Here is a 20,584-nt window from a genome sequence, read left to right as displayed (position 1 = left end):
TTACGACCGTGTTTTTTATGCCAAATTTCTGGGAAATAAAAAACTTTTTGTGTTGTACAAAGTGTTTATCCTAAACCTTACAGTATAAAATACAGTACTAACAGCATAAAAAGTAAAGTAAAACGTGAAATACCAAAATAAAACAATAAAATAGTCATTACAAAAATGTTTTGTTGATATTCAGTAGTAAAGTTCGACTTACAACCATTTCGACTTACGACCGGTTTCTCGGAACCGAACTCGGTCGTAAGTCGGATGGTAGGTGTATACAGTACACAATTTTAATAGTTTTGACACTTTACTCGCTTTATTGGCATCAAAACATCCCTGTATATTCAAGTAAACATTTAGTTAAGTATGATCAGTTATACTGCTAAATCTTTAGGCATTTGTATTAGTAGTTATAGAGTGTGTATTACCTGAATACCATACAAGCTATTTATTTATCCACAGAACTTAAACTGGGATGACCTCGCTCAAAAAAAAGTACCTGCACCATTTGTACCCAGGATAAGTGATGAGTTGGATGTTAGTAATTTCTCTGAAGAATTTACAGCCATGGTACCCCAGGATTCTCCAGCAATTGTTCCTCCAGATATTGACAGAATCTTTAATGTAAGTTATCAACATTTCTTCTAGATACTTTTCTGAAAAGAGTTTTGTTTTGATGTTTTCTACAGTGCAGTCAGTTATGTACTGTATATTAAGTTTCAGCATAAAGCCCATTTTCTCACTTTATAAATAATCCAGTCACATGAAGTATTTTAAATTTGGAAAACTATTATTATTTTTTTTATTATCACACCGGCCGATTCCCACCAAGGCAGGGTGGCCCGAAAAACTATATATTTAAAAAGGGAAATTCATCTTTTACATTTTAATTGTGCTCAATTCAAAAATCTAGTCCCTTTAAATTCTGGAAAGTACACACAAAAGGAAAATTAAATGTTTACCTTTAAATGTGTTGAAAACTGAACTGAATATAAATTACTGTACAAAGGGTGTGCAGGAGAGAGAGAGATTACTTCCCAGTAAAAGTAGGTCTTAGACAGGGATGTGTAATGTCACCATGGTTGTTTAACATATTTATAGATGAGGTTGTAAAAGAAGTAAATACTAGGGTGTTGGGGAGATGGGTGGGATTAAATTACTGGGAATCAAATACAAAATGGGAGTTGACACAGTTACTTATTACTGATGATACTGTGCTTTTGGGGGATTCTAAAGAAAAGTTGCAAAGGTTAGTGGACGAGTTTGGGAGGGTGTGTAAAGGTAGAAAGTTGAAAGTATCAAATGATTTAGATAAAGAAAAATTGGATATCACATTGGAGGGAGGGAGTGTGGAAGAAGTGAATGTTTTCAGATATTTGGGAGTTGACTTGTCAGCAGATGGGTTTATGAAGGATGAGGTTAACCATAGAATTGATGAAGGAAAAAATGTGAGTGGTGCATTGAGATATCTGCAGAGACAAAAGACATTATCCATGGAAGCAAAGAAGGTAATATATGAGAGTATAGTGATACCAACACTTTTATATGGGTGTGAAGCATGGGTTGTAAATGCTGCAGCAAGGAAGTGGCTGGAGGCAGTGGAGATGTCATGTCTAAGGGCATTGTGTGGTGTAAATATTATGCAGAGAATTTGTAGTGTGGAAATTAGGAGGCAATGTTACTAAAAGTTTTAGTCAGAGGGCTGTAGAGATAAAGGAACAAAGTAGAATGACTTGGAGAGAGTATAAATCTGTAGGGGGAAGGAAGGTGGGGTAGGGGTCGTCCCCAGAAAGGTTGGAAGGAGGGGGTAAAGGAGGTTTTGTGGGCGAAGGGCATGCATGATTGTGTTAGATAAGAGTGAATGGAGACGAATGGTGTTTAGGACCTCACAAGCTGTTGGAGTGTGAGCAGGGTAATATTTTGTGAAGATAAAGATAAAAGATAAAGATTTTATTTCTTCGTAAAGGTTACATTGTGTAATTACACTTCTGGTTTGCTAAATACAAAGAAAGCCACTATCGTGCTGGGGCATTTTGAGCAGACTGATCCTAGTAAATAATAACTACTTAAATCTAGACAAGTTAAGTGGTTAACTTTTATTAAAATCTTTATTTAATCTTAATACTAATGCGAGGTAGTCAAGGTGGAGGTTGTAAGAATAATAATCTTGAAGTTGCACATAATAAAAACTATTACTATTCAAGCAGTAATATTTCAATGATTAGCAGATATTTAGCAGACTAAAGGTCATATAATAAAATACAGTACAATAACTGATTAGAATTGAGGTAGTAGGTTGGTAGACAGCAACCACCCAGGGAGGTACTACTGTCCTACCAAGTGAGTGTAAAATGGAAACTTGTAATTGTTTTACACGATGGTAGGATTGCTGGTGTCTTTTTTCTGTTTCATAAACATGCAAGATTTCAGGTATGTCTTGCTCCTTCTGCTTACACTTAGGTCACACTACACATACATGTACAAGCATATATATACACACCCCTCTGGGTTTTCTTCTATTTTTCTTACTTGTTCTTGTTTATTTCCTCTTACCTCCATGGGGAAGTGGAACAGAATTCTTCCTCTGTAAGCCATGCGTGTCGTAAGAGGCGACTAAAATGCCGGGAGCAAGGGGCTAGTAACCCCTTCTCCTGTATATATTACTAAATGTAAAAGGAGAAACTTTCGTTTTTTCCTTTTGGGCCACCCCGCCTTGGTGGGATACAGCCGGTGTGTTGAAAGAAGATACACACCCCTCTGGGTTTTCTTCTATTTTCTTTCTAGTTCTTGTTCTTGTTTATTTCCTCTTATCTCCATGAGGAAGTAGAACAGAATTCTTCCTCCATAAGCCATGTGTGTTGTTAGAGGCGACTAAAATGCCGGGAGGAAGGGGCTAGTAACCCCTTCTCCTGTACAAATTCAGATAAAACTTTTGTTTTTCCTTTTGGGCCACCCTGCCTTGGTGGGATACGGCCATTTGTTGAAAAAAAAAAACTGATTAGTAGTTGTTTTGGTTGGTTTTGTTAGTATTGAGAGAGAAGATGATTTTTAAGCAAAGTCCTAAATTTATCATTAGTCAGGGGATCCTTTACCAATTCAAGTAGTGAATTTCAGATCTTCAGGCCCTTTTTGTGCATTGCATTTTTGCACAGTGTGAGACTGACATGAAGGATGTCAAAGAGTGCCTTATGTCTTGTATTGTGATTGTGCGTTCTGTTGTAGCGATCAAGGAGAAGTTTAAGTGGAGGGTTTATATTGGAGTTGAATGTTCTGTATATGTAGTAGGCACGATAATATGAGAGTATGTCTCGAATATTTTGAAAAGTGGTGGGATGTGCTGCCTAACACAGGAGCTAGTAATCATCTGCACAGCAGCTTTTTGTTGGGTTATTAAAGGTTTAAGGTGGTTGACTGTGGTTGATCCCCAGGCAAAGATACCATAGGTGAGGTAAGGATATATTAACGAGTGGTAAAGGGTAAGGAGTGTCGGGATTCAGGGAAACTGGTTAGTCAAACTTGAGTCCTGGAAATGAGAAGTACAATGCCTGCACTTTAAAGGAGGGGTTTGGGATATTGGTAGTTTGGAGGGACATCTAAACTGTCATATCTGAGCGCCTCTGCTAAGACAGTGATTATATATGAGTGATGGTAAAAGCGTTGAATGAAGGTTTTTTTTCATTCTTTCTGGGTTTTTCTTTCTTTTTGGGTTACCCTGCCTTGGTGGGAAACGGCTGACATGTTAACAAAAAAAAAAATGGAATTCACAATAGATCATATCTTCTCAACAGGGTTATTCCTATGTTGCTCCATCAATCCTCTTTACTGAAAATGTTATCAGTGATTCTCTGTACAAGATGTCACCGGACAGAAGACCCTCCACCACAAACCTCATGGCTTGCAGTTTCAAGGTTAGCAGTTTGAAGATTATGTTCCCTCTCAAGGGAGATTCCTTAATATGAATGAGGGGTGCTTATAGCAAGGAAATGGATCTGTCCTCCCTTTCTTGGATTAAACCCAGTTGCCTCTCATTTCTAAACTCCAGTAGCTTTAGCAGTCCTTAATTTAATGTAATAACAATAATAATAATAATAATTTTTATTAGGAAAAAAGAATTTATTTTTAGGTTCATTTTTTAAAAATTAGTGACTTGAGTGCTTTGCTACATTTGCAGAGAGAATCCATTTTCCCTGTGATATTCGATTAGTCTTTATATTATAAAGTTGCTCAAATATTTCCCTCAGTATAAAAGAATGTCTGAAAAGTGTGAAGATTGCTTTAGCAAGTCTATACAAGTGAGAACAAAAAAAAAAACAGTACACAAATAACCCACACAGAGGATAGGAGACAGAAGCTTACGACTTGTAGGCCCAACTTGGACCTACATGTCATCGTAATCCTTATCAAAGACAAGGATTAGAAAAGTAGTACGTGTACATGTATTCATAATGGAGGTAAGAAAAATTCAGCAGATAATGATGATGCTACTGTATTTTATGACCAAAGTTCATATAATAAGAACCATCAGTATGGTTCTTGTTTTTATGTATTTTTCCTTTCATCTCCATGGGGAAATGGAAAAGAATCCTTCCTCTTTAAGCCATGCATGTCATAAGAAGTGACTAAAATGCTGGGAGCAAGGGACTGGTAACCCCCCTTCTTCTGTATAAATTACTAAATGTAAAAAGAAGAAAAATTTTTCTTACTTTTTCAAGTCACCCTGCCTTGGTGGGAGACTGCTAGTGTGTATGTGTGAAAGTATATTATTCTTGATGTATAGGTACAAAGTCATTTCTTAAGTAAACAGGATACATTATAAAATTAAAAACAAAGAGTTATACTTTTTTCTATATCTTAAGTTTGTTTGCATTGAAAATGCATTCATTGTATGTAATACAAATTTCACATGACAAGAAAGTAATTGTGAAATGTTTAGATTAACAAATATGAATATTTTTCAGGATTCGGCATTTTTCCAACATTATGAATTGGACCTACGAGAAGGTATACTAGGAGAGGGCAGCTTTAGTGTGTGTCGAGAATGCATCCAGAAGTCAACTGGGAGACATTTTGCTGTCAAGATAGTTTCTCGGAGGTTGGATTGCCAACAAGAGATTAATCTTCTACGTGCATGTCAAGGACATTCCAACATTGTTACCTTCCATGAAGTGTTCTATGATGAAGTAAGTTATTTTAATTTGGTAATCCAAATCCAAATTTACTCTAATTTATTGTACAGCTGATTACAAGGCCTAAAACAATAAGACAAGAGTAATAAGTATTGTAGTGTAGGAACTACATTAGAATTATGTTACTAGAGTATGTCAAGGAAGGTGTAGTTATAACTGAGATGGTAGAAAATTAACAATGTAAAATACAGCCTCTCCTCACTTAACGACGAAGTTCTGTTCCTAAGACCACGTTGGTAAATGAATTTGTCGCCAAGTGATAAGCATATTGCAATGATAGTGGGTTTGTGTCAACTATCTTTGATATTGTTTTAATGTCATCTTTGCACCATTTATAACATTATTAGTATATTTTTAAATGTTTATACAGTACTTTACTGTATATTGTAACAAACAGAATAGAGGAAATTAGCTCTTAATATAAACTAATTAGGTTTGCATACTGGTAAGAGAGCCCGTTGTAAGTCTGAGTCATTGGTAAACAAGTACATCGCTCAGTGAGGAGAGGCTGTACAGTGAGGTGCCAGAAGGTTTTAGAAATGGCAGAGAATGTGCACTGATAAATTTGATTATTTCTGTGGTGTTCATATACTACCAGTAAGCAAGTAAGTTTATTTAGGCATAAGTACACCTAAGTACAATTATCATAAAGTGTAAATACCTAGAGTAACCCCAAAAAGATCAAAATGACTTATTTCCATTGGACCCTTGTAATATCTTATTATTTAAACTGATGTGGTAGATTTTGAAGATAGTATAGGAATGGCATTAATAAGTTTGCTGGAATATATCATAAGAGAAGATGAGATTTGTTGGGATTTTTAACACGGAGGGTTAGCCACCCAGGATAACCAAATAAAGTCAGTGTCATCAAGGACTGTCTATATGATATCCATTTGGGGCCTTTAATCTTGTCCCCTAGGATGTGACCCACAACAGTTGACTAACACCCAGGTACCCACTAATTACTAGGTGAACAGGGACATTAGGTGTATGGAAACATGCCAAATGTTTCTACCCATGCTGGGATTGAACCACAGACAGTCAGTGCATTTTCAACTGAGCCACAGGATACCAGTAACTAAGTTGGTTTTTAAAAGGCAGGACAGTGGACTTACATGTATGAGATCAGTACTGTTCTAACTTTAAAGAAGAAGAAAGGTGACATGAGACACTAGTATCAGGGATTTACCACAGATGATAAATTCTTTCTCTCCCACAGAGAGAAAGTATTCCATCTTGGTATTTCATTGCCCTGTTGTAGTAGGGCAATGAAACCAATAAACCTAAAATTCAGGCTATTAAATAAGCTGTTAAAAGATGAATTAAGCAGAGTAATGTATTAAAAAATGCATAGAAGGTGGTGGAGGCCATAGAAATAAATGTGGAAACTTTTTGCCAGCTGGTGGCTTCTTCAGTCCAAAACAGAAAAGATTATTAAATCTAAAAGAATAAGAGAAGTATCCTTAAAGAAGAACTCTAAAATCTGGAACTCCCTGCCCGAAAACTCTACAACTGCAGACTCGCCCACCATTTTCAAAACTATTGTTAAAAATCACCTTATCTCCCTAACACACCCCTTCATCAGCTAACTATGTGAAAACCACTGATTCTTTTTTTTTGTATTATGAACACGTCCAAAACAAAATAGACTTACTCTCATTATCTATAATTCCCCCTATTTTACACTAACACTCACCCAAATGACTGTAAACATAAAATTCCTAATACAGTGGACCCCCGGTTCGCAATGCTAATCCGTTCCTGAGAGCTCATCGTAAACCAAAAATATCGGAAAGCGAATCAATTTTCCCCGTAAGAAATAATGGAAATCAAATTAATCCGTGCAAGACACCCAAAAGTATGAAAAAAAAAACTTTTACCACATGAAATATTAAGTTTAATGCAATAGAATAGTAATTACAATAACAACAATAACAATAAATAACAATATATAACGAAAGAATAATTCACACTTACCTTTAATGAAGATCTGGTGATGATTGATGGGATGGGAGGAGGGGAGAGTGTGGATGGTGTTAGCATTTAGAAGGGGAATCCCCCTCCATTAGGACTTGAGGTAGCAAGTCCTTTTCCGGGGTTACTTCCCTTCTTCTTTTAATGCCACTAGGACCAGCTTGAGAGTCACTGGACCTCTGTCGCACAACATAACTGGCAGCCTCACCATGCCTAATCACACTATGTATGCCACTATAATTCTTAAATCTTTCAAACCAACTTTTGCTGGCCTTAAATTCACTCACATCACCACTAGTTGCAGGCAATTTTTTTACCAAATCGTCATGCAACTGCCTAGCCTTTTCACAAATGATTGCTTGAGAGATGCTATCTCCTTCTATCTGTTTTTCATTTATCCACACCAATAACAGTCTCTCAACATTTTCTAACACTTGCAGTCGCTGTTTCGTAATCACAGTTGCACCTTTTGCAAGAACAGCTTCCTTGATTGCCGTTTTCTTGCTCACTATGGTAGAGATGGTTGATTGGGGTTTACTATACAACCTGACCAGCTCCGACACGCACTCCACTTTCGTACTTTGCAATTATCTCTTTCTTCATTTCAACAGTCATTAGCACCCTTGGTCTCGAAGGGTTGGCACTGGGAGCTTTCTTGGGGCCCATGGTGACTTATTTTGCAAAAACAGGCACCAAAAACAGTGATAATATGGATAATATGGAATGTACTGAATGTATCCTTAGATGCGCGCACACTGGCTGGCTTGTAAACACTGGCACACACGGGGCAGTTCAGGCCACATGTGGACACGTGTCGTACGAACCACATCGCATACCGGGTTTTGTATCGGGAAGCGAGGCAAATTTTCTGCGATATAATGCATCAGTTACCGGATTTATCGGATACCGATAGCATCGCGAACCGGGGGTCCACTGTACTATAGTTATTGCCTAATAAATCTTAAGTTAATCCTAAACTTGCCTGAAATACTCTTCCAGTATAGGAACTTTTATAGAAACTGTATCATGCCAAGATAAAACCATTCCCATTACTAAATTTACTAATTGTAATATTGTTATATGTTTTGTACTACAGTGGAACCTCAAAAATCGAACATATCACATATTGAACGTTTCGAAAATAGGACCATTTTTTCGGACAAACTGTGTCCCTATTATCGAACGCGCCCCTATTTTCGGACTGCCGGGTACGGGACCTGTCTGCCGCCCGCTCTGTCCACGTCCCCGCGCAGGCGCCGTGAGCAGTCTAGCTTTGTTTATGCTTGAGTGAACACTAACCTGTGCTCTCATTCACGCATTTTACGATTATTTTGTTGTGTTTAGTGCTTGTGGGACTGTGAAATAAGCTGCCATGGGCCCAAAGAAACTTGCTAGTGGTACCCCTGTTGTAAAGAAAGTGAGAAACACCATAGATGTGAAGAAGGAAATAATACAGAAGTATGAGAGTGGTGTGAGACTTGTTGAGCAAAGTGAGAAACACCATAGATGTGAAGAAGGAAATAATACAGAAGTATGAGAGTGGTGTGAGACTTGTTGAGCTTGCCAAGATGTATGGGAAAAACAAGTCGACCATCAGTTCTATCCTGTCAAAGAAAGAACAAATCAAGGAAGCTGATGTTGTGAAAGGTGTTAATATAGGGAGTGGATGAGGTGCCTTCTTCAAAGATTAAGGAGATTTGTGCCAAGTGGAATGATGTCCAAATGTTTGTGCAGAAGTACCACCCTGAGCAAGCTGAAACAAGCCATCTTTGCAACAAGTTCAGTGACAGAACCATGTCCCATTTTAGGGAAATGTTAAAGAGGCGCCAAAAACAGAGGACTGTGGACAGTTATTTTGTGAAACAGGGGTCCAGTGACTCTCAAGCTGGTCCTAGTGGCATTAAAAGACAGAGAAGGGAAGTAACCCCAAAGAGGGCTTTACCTGAAGTTCTCATGGAGGGGGATTCTCCTTCCAAACACTAACCCCAACTCCCTCTCTCCTCCTCCCTATCTTCCAGATGCCATCACCAATCTTCAATAAAGGTAAGTAAAAATGTTATTTTATATGTATTACTATACATAATTAAAAACTCAGACTTTTCGAATTTAGAACTAGCTCCTGGAACGGATTAAATTCGATTTTTGAGGTTCCACTGTACCTCACTATTATCAATCTAATTAATGTTAATCACTTCAGTTACCTAACCTTTGTATCAGTATGCAATAATGTATATTAAAATATACTGCTCCATAACCTCTGTCAGTATAGAGTAAGAATTGGGCTTAGTCTGCCCAAAATGCCTAGGCATGCTAGTGGCCTTATTTGTAATTAATATGTGACCCTGTGGCCTGGCTGGCAAAGCTCTCACTTCACATATGGAGGGCCCGGGTTCGATTCCTGGTGGGGTAGAAACATTTTGACGCGTTTCCTTACACCTGTTGTTCTGTTCACCTAGCAGCAAGTGGGTACCTGGGTGTTAGTCGACTGGTGTGGGTCACATCCCAAAATTCCTTCTATCTTGTGCCAACTGAGCCCACGGAAGTCACCGAGATTATAAAGTCACTTAAAAATAACTCAGGGAATCTGTCTCATGTCCCACCATTATTGTACAAGCGAGTGGCCCATGTCCTTTCGCATGCTATTTCATTACTTTTTAACAAGTCACTAACTAGCACCTTCCCGAAACTACTCAAGACAGCAAGGGTTACACCAATACATAAAGGTGGTGACCCTACAGATGTAAACAACTATAGACCAATATCAGACTTACCATTGCTATCCAAAATCTTTGAGAAACTCGTGCACAGGAGACTATATTCATTTATAATGGCACAAAACATACTCAACCCCTGCTAGTTTGGATTCAGGAAAAATAAAAGCACTAATGATGCAATTGCAAAAATGCTAGATCTGCTTTACACAGCATTGGAAAATAAGGAATATCCACTAGGAATTTTTATTGATCTAAGAAAAGCTTTTGACACAGTAAACCATGGCATCCTACTCCACAAACTTGACCATTATGGTATAAGAGGCCATGCGCTTGCATATTTCAAATCCTACCTTACTAATAGGTATCAGTATGTCATCATTAAAGACACATCATCATCAACACGGCCACTTGATACTGGAGTTCTGCAGGGAAGTGTCCTTGGTCCCCTGGCTTCCTCATTTACATCAGTGATCTTCCAAACGTATCCCAACACCTGAAACCCATTCTCTTTGCTGATGACATGACTTATGTCATCTCTCACCCTAATCTTGCCACCCTCAATATCATTGTTAACAAGGAACTGCTCAAAATATCGACTTGGATGACGGCCAATAAACTTACACTTAGCACTGACAAAACCCACTACATTATGTTTGGTAGCAGAGCAGGTGTTGCGCAACTTAACATTAAGATCGACAACACTCTAATTGCCAGACATAATGAGGGCAAATTCCTAGGCCTATACCTCGACAACAACCTGAATTTCAGCACCCATATCCAACACATAACAAAAAAAGTATCCAAAACGGTTGGGATCCTCTCCAAGATACGATACTATGTGCCGCAAAATGCCCTTCTCACACTACACCATTCACTCATTTATCCATACCTCACCTATGCAATTTGTGCTTGGGGATCAACTGCAGCAACACACCTAAAGCCAATAATAACCTAACAAAAAGCCGCAGTAAGAATAATCACTAAATCCCATCCCTGGCAACACCCCCCCCCCCCCCCCACTCTTCATAGATCTAAACTTACTCCTTGTTCAGAACATCCACACTTACTACTGTGCAATCTACATCTACAGGACCTTAAATTCCAATATTAACCTTGACCTAAAATGCTTTCTTGATAGTTGTGACAGGACCCACAGGCATAACACCAGACACAAACATCTCTATGACATTCCCCGTGTCCGACTAAACCTTTACAAAAATTCAGTGTATGTCAAAGGCCCTAAAATCTGGAACACCCTACCTGAAAACTCTAGAACTGCAGACACATTCATCACCTTCAAAACTACCGTTAGAAAACATCTTATCTCCCTGATACACCCCGTCAACTAACTACATGAAAACCACCTGGTGGTTCACACTCACTCACTCACCCATTTGACTATAAACACAGAAATACGAATCTTAATCTTAAAATAATGAATCCTAACTAGTCATAAGTTTGCCTGTGATACTACAATATAGAAACTATGTATTGTGCCAAAACAAAAGCGTTCACATTGCTAAACTCACAAACTAGTATTTAGTCACTTAGTCATAATACCAACTTACTCCATAATTTGTAATAATTTAGAGTTAAGAATTAATCTAAGTCTGCCCGAAATACCTAGCCATGCTAGGTGTCCTAGTGGCCCCCTCTGTAATTAGTATTTTATTACATGTAAACCACACAATAACCAAAATCTGTAAACCCCACATTGTAATCCTTATAGAGAATAAACTTGATTGATTGAATAAGGTCATCAGAAATCGGTAATCTGGCCAATTTCACACAAATTTCAAGAGATGCCAATTTCAAAATACGGTCCAGAATAATATTTTCTCAGTTCATTAGTCACATCTCCAGGCCCCTCTTATATTACTCTTGCTTTCCATTTTGAATTTTTATTCACACAAAAAAAAAGAAAATTTACTGTTATGTAGACTACCGCATTATTGTAATAATTGTATAAATAATGTCAACCCATTCATGACTGTGTATTTAGACCAGCCAGTTGGACACGTATTGGACAGTAATGTCATTTGTTTACTCTTGAACATTGGCAAAAATCGAACTTTTCTGCTACTTTGAGCTCAATTTCAAGATACTTTCTGTCATGAAACCAATCAAAATCATATACATGTATATTTCTCTAATATATCTTCCATTCTATCAAATGAGACAAAAAAAAAAATGAGAATACAACCATAAAAACCATGTGAAAATACACTACAAAGTCACCAAAAACACAGTTGTATATTTTCTCGCTATGCACTGCATGCTGCAGGATTTTTTTTTATATAACGCACATTTACCACACAGGCCTATTCTCTCATATGTAGGCCAAAATTTACCAGTCACAGCTTATTTGAGTGAGCTTTGAATTAAGATGTTTCCCCTGCACTGCAGGCTTTTTAAAGTCTGACACATCGCCTGCACAGCAAGGATTTCCATTCAGATAAAAAAAAGCTATAAGCATTTTCATTCAGATAAAAAAAAACTAGAGTAGGGCTCCACTTATACGGCAGGTTAGGTTCCAGGCTACCGCCGTAAAGCGGAAATCGCCATAAAGTGGAACACCCTTTTTTTTCCCTTATAAATGCATACAAATACTAGATAACAAGTTTACACTAACATATATTAAGTTAGCAATAGAACTAGGCATTAAAAAACAATAAAAAAGTACAATTCACACATAGTGCACTCATTACTTACCTTAAAATATTTATAGTCTTAATCTAGGGTGAGACAAGGAGTATTTATTGTAAGAAATCAAGTGTGGTATGTATGGTAGTCAGCCGGGCTACCATACCAGGCCACCCCACCTACACATAATATTCTATTACATTTAAGCATCCCAGAGCGATAAAATGCATATACAGTTTACTCATTACTTACCTTAAAATATTTGTAGTCTTAATCTAGGGTGAGATGAGTAGTATATATTGTAAGAAATCAAGTGTGGTATGTATGGTAGTCAGCCGGGCTACTATACCAGGCCATTCCACCCACATATACTATTCTGTATGTAAGCTTCCCAGAGGATAAAATGCATATACAGTTCACTCATTACTTACCTTAAAATATTTGTAGTCTTAATGTAGGGTCAGGGGTGAGTAAACGAGATAAAACGAATAAATCAGAAAGAGAATGAGTACGTGAGGAAGGACAGGCGCAGAGTCATGTAAACAAACCAGGCGAACGTCAGTTTTGTAAACAAAGTGTACACGTCTGGTTTGTGTACAAGTTACATTGTGTACAAGTTGTCTCTACATTGATACAGTAGAATAAATAAAGAAGAACGCTCTGAGTGAAAGCAATGGAAATAAGTCACTCTGTCTGACTTTTTGGGTTATCCTAGGTTCTCTACACATGCTGTTATGTATGATAATCTATGTAACTGTATTTGTGTATACCTGAATAAACTTACATACATACTGAAGGAATAATTTTCTACAGTTACCCCCAGTAACACATTTTTTCTTATGTTAGACTAGAGAAAATGTTTTTCTTGCCGTCACTTGTACAAGTTATCTGGCTATGACATCTTATATTTGTTTATTTATTCTATTGTGGGGTGTATTTATCATCTTTATATGTTATGTATCGTGTTTATTATATAATTTGAAAAAATATCATGGATGGATTAATGAAAATGTGTATATTAAGGTAATATACGACATTTAATGAGACTCGGTGATTATTATTATTACTATTATTTCTAGTATGGCGTCATTTGTGCAAGTCGTCTGGTTACCACATCTCATATTTATGTTTATTTATTCTATTGTGGGGTGTATTTATCATCTTTATATGTTATGCATCGTGTTTATTATATAATTTTGAAAAAATATCATAGATGTATTAATGAAAATGTATATATTAACGTAATATATGACATTTAAATGAGACTCAGTGATTATTATTATCATTACTAATATGAAGACTCGAGATATAAGACACTGATTTTAATGTGTACCTGCATGCCAGCACAGTATGTAAGTTTATTTAGATACAGGTATACATAAGTATAATAGAGTATATATAAAATATGAAATAACTTTTAAAAACACTTGAAATTTTGGAGTTTCCAGATATAATGGAGAGACTTAGTGCTTACGGATCTCACAGAGAATGTAAACAAACCGGGTGGGGCGTGGTGACCGTATTAGAAAGTCAGGTGGGGGGAGCCGTATAGCGAGTTTTGGGCATAATTTGAAATGACCATATTAGCAGAATGCCGTAAAGCGGGGCCGTACTGCATAAGCATTTCTGTTCAGATAAAGTAATAAGCATTTCCATTCAGACTTGAAAAGGCTTTCTGTGCAGGAGAAACATTGTCTTAAAGGATTTCTAATTACTGCTTATGTTTTTATCTACTACAGTTTGTTGGTACAGTAGACTGTCATTTAACGTGATAGTTACATTCCTGAAAATGCCATGTTAGGTAAAAACTGTGTAAGATGAACTGAAGAACTTATGGGAAAAATGGGGTTATGTTCCTGGAAGCCCCCAAAAGTCAACAGTTCTTACAAAAATAAAAGTGAGCATGTAATTGTAGTTCATTGTTGTGATATATTACTGCTTAAGACTACAAATACAATAGAAATAATAGTATTTCTTACCGTAAATTGTGGGTAATGGTGTTTGTGGATGATTGTGAAGAGAGTGGATATGCATGGTGTGGCCCTACTGGGCTGAGGTGGATGGTTGTTGGTTGTCAGCAGAAGTGGATGGTAGAGGTTCTGGTACCGAAGTCGATGGTTATATTGGAGTGTGCATAAATTCTGTAATGGATCTTTGGGCTCTTTTACCCTGCAGTACCTGACGTTAAGGCTTCATCAGCTGGTCTAGACCCTGTTTCAAAGCACTGCTTCTAGATTTTTCAGGGCCCTCTTCAGTGAAAAGTTTGCTAGTTTAGCAGCAACATGGAACTGCTCATGTAACTGCTGCAGTGTTAACTGTTTTTCTTCAGGTTCTTTTTCATCTTCTGTTATGTGGCTTCCTTGTATCTGTGCATCAAGCTCTGCCAATATTTCCTTTGGGCTCCTGTTTTCATCATCATCATCATCATCTAAGAGCTCATTCACATCTTCTTCATTCATATATTCAAAACCATCACCTGGTAATCTTGCCAGCTGAACAATTTCCTGAATCTGACTCTCAAGCAAAGGAAAACCAGTGAAAGAATTAATTCCAGAAGGCCATAACTTTCCTCAGCCTGCATTTAATGTTGATTGGGGCACTTCATTCCATGCACTTCTAGCATAGTTGATAGTATCTGCAATGTTAAATTTATTCCAGAAGCTTGGTACTGCCAAGTTGGAGTCAGAGTCCATTGATGCAACTAGTTTTTTCAGAACTTTTTTTGTGTAGTTACACTCCCTTATCCAGTGGTTGAATTAGAGATGTTGTATTTGGAGGTAAAAATACAACTTTTACATGTGGGGTCACATCCAACAAAGTTTGTGGATGAGTACGGGAATTATTAAGAATGAAGAGAGCCTTGAATGCAAGGTTCTTGCTGTGCAGATAAAACGACTTCAGGAATAAAGTGATGCTTAAACCAGTCAATAAATATTTTCTCTGTCATCCATGCTGACTGGTTTGCCCTCCAAATTACTGGTAAGGTGTTTTTATCTACACCTTTCAAACATGAGGATTCTTAGAGTGGTAAATAACCATGGGCTTATGCTTGAAATCACCTGATGCATTACTGCAAAGGAGCAGGGTGAAGTGATCCTTTGCTGTCTTGAAGCCCAGTGCACTTTTCTCTTGCTGTCTGATATAAGTTCGTGTTGGCATTTTCTTCCAAAAAATACTTGTCTTGTCAGCATTAAACACTTGATGTGGCTAATAGCCACCCTCAGAAATAATTTCCTGCAATTCAGCTGGGAAATTACTTGCTGCTGTATGATCAGCTGAAGCACTTGCACCAGAAAACTTAATATTATGTAACTTATTATGCAACTTAACCCTTTGACTGTCGCGGCCGTATATATACGTCTTACGAGGTACCGTGTTTGACGTATATATACTCATAAATTCTAGCGGCTTCAAATCAAGCAGGAGAAAGCTGGTAGGCCCACATGTGAGAGAATGGGTCTGTGTGGTCAGTGTGTACCATATAAAAAAAATCCTGGAGCACGCAGTGCATAATGAGAAAAAAAAACTCCGACCATTTTTTTTAATTAAAATGCCGACTTTGTGGTCTATTTTCGTATAGTATTTATGGTTGTATTCTCATTTTCTTGGTCTCACTTGATAGAATGGAAAACATATTATAGAAATAGAGGTGATTTTGATTGATTTTACTATAAAAAGAACCTGGAAATGGAGCTCAATGCAGGGAAAATGTTTGATTTTTGCCAATGTTCAAAAGTAAACGAATGATGTCATTGTCCAATAAATGTCCAACTAGCCATTCTAATAAGCAGTCATGAATGGGTTGATGTTATTTATACAATTATTGCAGTATTGCAGTAGTCTGCATAATAGTAAGTCTTCTATTTTTTGTTTGAATAAAAATTCAAAATAGAAAGCAAGAGTAATATCAGAGGTGCCTGGAGATATGACTGATGAGCAAAGAAAATGTTATTTTAGAGTCAGGAATGTCTGCATTGTTCATTCTGGACCTTATTTTGAAACTGTCATATTTTTTAATTTTCGTGAAATTGGCCAAATTGCAAATTTCTGACCTCATTATTGGGTAGTTAAAATCGGTAAATGGGCAGTTTCTTGTACTCAATCGATAGAAAAAATGAAGTTCTAAAGAAATAGCTATGCGTTTGGTTGACTGGAACAATGGAATTAGCGGAAAATAGGGCTCAAAGTGGGCGAAATCGCCGATTTGTAAATATCGCTGAGGTCGCTAACTTCGTGAGAGCACAATTCCGTCAGCTTTCCATCAAATTTCGCTTTTTTGGTGTCATTACAATCGGGAAAAGATTCTCTATCATTTCATAAGAAATTTTTTTTTTTTTTTTTTTTTAAATTTTGCGACACCAGGAGACACCTCAGGATTGGGGGTTGCGACAGTCAAAGGGTTAAAATTGTGGAAGTTGTGCTAAACCTACACTCTTTTGCAGGTCTTCCTTCCTTATCACACACTGCTTTAAGCAACTATAAGGCCTTTTCCCTAATTAGGTTGAAATTAAGTGATGCACCTTTTTTTGTCTTTTGTTTGACCCACTCAAGCAACAAGTTTTCTGTTTTATTTACTTGTTGTGATCTATATGTCGGTCTTTTCATGAAACGACGTCTTGGGTTATTCATTACACAAGCTCGTATATTCACCTTGTTCTTTTTAATTGTACAAATGGACGCTTCATTAAGGCCATAGGCCCTCAGTATATCCACCACATGTGAGCCACTCTTAAGCTTATCTAATATCTCGATTTTCTTTGTAATTCCTAGACATAAATGCTTAAACCTTTTCTTGCCACTTTCAGCAACACTTGTATGCCTACTGGGTGCCATGATTGCTAGGCAGATGCAAGATATGGCAATTAAAAGATCCAGCAAAAATAAACACATCTAGAGAGTACAGTTCTACATGCATACGAACCCAAGACTAGGACAAGGGTGGTGGAGGGTTGCGAGGGTTGTGGAAGTGGCAGAAGATGGTGGGGGTGGCAAAGGGTCGTTGGGGGTAGCGGGGGATGGTGGTAGGTCTGTTCCATTGACTCAGTGGTTTAATCCACAGCCAGAAGTATCCTGCAGCTGACACTCCAAATTTTTTTCCTTCCCGCAAACTGAACTGTGTTAAATTAATTTTACGAAGTGTTGTATAAAATCGTGCTGCAATTCTTCAGTCATGCTATAACCGAATCATGCCAAATAAACTTGTATTAAATGATGGTCTACCGTATTCCCATATTATCTACCATTACAACTGATCACCTATATATTTCCTGTGTATCTTTACAGGCCCACACATACATAGTCATGGAGCTCTTAGAAGGAGGGGAATTACTTCAACGGATTAGAAAACACGAAAGGTTCACAGAGGCACAAGCGTCGGTTATTATGAGAAGTTTAGTATCTGCAGTTAACTTCATGCACAGAAAAGGCATTGTACACAGGGACCTGAAACCTGAGGTAAGAATTTTTTTTTACATTTCAGCAAAAGCACTGTCTTTTGCACACTAGGTTGTGTATGTTTTTGTATTTCTCATTTCTTGACCTGTTGTACTTTCTCTTTCATCTGTCTTTTTATATACAAGCAGTTGTTATAGAAAATTATAAAAAAGAAAAGTTGTAAACAAGAATGTAATTATTGTATAATACACCACAACCTTATTAAGTAAAGTTCTAAAATTCTAAATGCAAAGTGCATATATTTTCTACATTATATTTTTAATGAATTTCTATCATTTTTGTTCATCATTGCCATTTAGAGGCATATTCACATCTCTAATAATGAAGTGAAAATTCTAAAAAAAAAAAAAAAAAAAAAAAAAAAAAAAAAAAAAAATGTACATTCAGAAAACTGAAGCACAGAGATTACAAGGTGTGGTGTTAACACTGGTGTAAGTCAGTGGGCTCAGGAAGACTGACTGCAGTGGTTTGCACATTTAGAGGATAAAAGAAATAAAATAGATAGGAAGAGATAAAGATGATTTCAGGAAGTGTTGGAGGAAGAGGGGGTGAAGGTTTTGAGTGCTGGGGGGTGGGGGTTGAACATCCAGCAAATTTGTGTGAGCATGTTAGATCATAGTGGAGGCAAGTAGTTCTTTCTTTTGGTTTGATGTGCTGTTGGAGTGTGAACAGGATAACATTTATCAGGGGATTCAAGGAAACCGAGTCTTGGAGGTAGGAAGTACAGTACCTGAACTCTGAGGGAGGGGATGGTGATGTTGCAGTTCGGAGGGTTGTATTAAATGTTATGTCTCCACGCTTCTGGCAAGACAGCTGTTGAATGAATGATGGTGACTGTTTCCTTATTTTTTTGTCACTCTACCTTGGTGGGAGATGACCAGTATTAAAAAAAAAAATTATACAAAGCATTAAACTTGTATGGGTCATTTGGTTCAGTGTAGAGGCTGGAACTTCCATCAGCTGATCACACAACACCCTCTACCTATCTGTATTCCTCTAGTTTAAACTTTTGTAAAGGTATGTGAAAAAGATTACAAGGCATATATAATCTCTGTGGTTTTGGAGATATCTTATGGAAAAGGTGTAGAGAACTGTGGAAGGAGTTGTATAAGTATGGAATTAAAGAAAAGTTAATGCTGTGATAAAGTTTTATGACGGTAGCAAAAATTGTGATTAGGCAGTTGTGTATTAACTTTTTTTTTCTCTCATAATTGAAAAAATGGGAAGGTTCTTAGGTTCTGAAGAATGGATGGGAAGGTTGTGTTTTGTTGCATCATTTTTATTATGATCTATACTTTTCTGAGAAGACAGCAAAAGAGTAATAGTGTATATGTTTTTCTATTTTTAAGGGGGGATGGGAGGGGTCCATTGGCCTTGGTATGATATTGTCATTGTCAAGAAATGCTGAGATATTAGAAACTGTTAGAAAGTATTTAGAGAACCAAAGAAAAATCATCTCCCACAATATTTTTCCATTTTTCCAACATATGCATTTCTATTTTATTAATTACAGCAGTAATAACATAAAAGGTGAAATTCAAATAAAATTTAAGATTTGTGTATGTTTCTTTTCCACAGAATCTTCTTTTCAAAAATTCATCAGAAGACTCAGAAATTAAAATAGTAGATTTTGGCTTTGCTCGCACAATGCCAGATAAAGATAAAGATGGAAGTATGAAAACTCCTTGCTTCACTCTCCACTACGCAGCTCCTGAGGTCTTGCGACAAGCAGTTCAACAAGGAGCTGCTGGATATGACGAGACCTGTGACTGGTGGAGCTTGGGCGTTATTCTAGTAAGTCCAACATTCTAGCAGCATTTTATTTATTAGTAAATTAGTTATTTATCTTTACATCTTTAGTTGCCAAACTATGCAGCTAGAACCAAATTGAGGCAGAGATATGAAGGGGAATGTTCAGCAGAGAGGTGGTGAACAGAATATCCTTGAAGGAGGTAGTGTACGTCAACTTATAGAATGTGACACAACAGTTCAGTATACAAAGCGCCATGAATATCGGTATTTTTAGCACAAAGAAATAGTCTCCAGTATCTAGAGAGGAAAGCTTTTCAAGCAGCCAGTCATAGTTTAATAATTAAACTATTGTGTACTACTTTGATAGTGGTACACGGACTAAAAAAAAAAAAATAGTGTAAAATGTAATAAAGTAGTATTCATCAGGGGTAACACTTAAGAACTCAAAGTGAAATGCAATAAGAGATTAATGCGATATAAGGGGAAAGAGGGAGATCCTCCCTTTTTTCCCCCCTTCAAGTCTTCCTTCCTCAAATAATACTTGTCATTTTTTAAAAGTGAAATGAGTGACTGATGGTGCACAAACCACTGTGCACCCCACAGAAATAAATTTGAACAAATTTACAGTAAAGAATGTGAAGAAAAATATAGACAGGCAGTGAGCAATGGGATATGACCATCTTCCAGATGTCATTTAATGACTAACCATTCACAGAATTGCTAGGTCTTTTGTTTTATAGGAATTAATAGAAAACCATTTTAAGACAAAAATATTACAGTAATAAATTTTTTTTTAATTATTATTAACACATCGGCCATTTCCCACCAAGACAGGGTGGCCCAAAAAAAGGAAAACTTCCATCATCA

The 20,584-nt window shown here is 37.1% G+C and overlaps 1 protein-coding gene across 8 annotated transcripts in view; it reads left to right on the top strand.

The window, feature by feature from the left end:
- Window positions 1-20,584, top strand: part of LOC128693903 (ribosomal protein S6 kinase alpha-5) — a 197,704-nt gene that overhangs the window by 161,221 nt on the left and 15,899 nt on the right. For all 8 annotated transcript variants that reach the window (XM_070090759.1, XM_053783770.2, XM_053783771.2 and 5 more), the window contains 5 exons: window positions 454-615; window positions 3,780-3,899; window positions 4,950-5,171; window positions 17,795-17,965; window positions 19,544-19,759. In XM_070090759.1, the coding sequence (XP_069946860.1) occupies window positions 454-615; window positions 3,780-3,899; window positions 4,950-5,171; window positions 17,795-17,965; window positions 19,544-19,759 (891 nt within the window). The remainder of the gene's footprint in view (window positions 1-453; window positions 616-3,779; window positions 3,900-4,949; window positions 5,172-17,794; window positions 17,966-19,543; window positions 19,760-20,584) is intronic.

Source organism: Cherax quadricarinatus, chromosome 33 (genome assembly GCF_038502225.1).
Source record: "Cherax quadricarinatus isolate ZL_2023a chromosome 33, ASM3850222v1, whole genome shotgun sequence".
In the NCBI taxonomy this organism is placed as follows: domain Eukaryota; kingdom Metazoa; phylum Arthropoda; class Malacostraca; order Decapoda; family Parastacidae; genus Cherax; species Cherax quadricarinatus.
The sequence above is the reverse complement of the archived record's forward strand: the minus strand, read 5'-3'. Positions and strand labels throughout refer to the sequence as shown.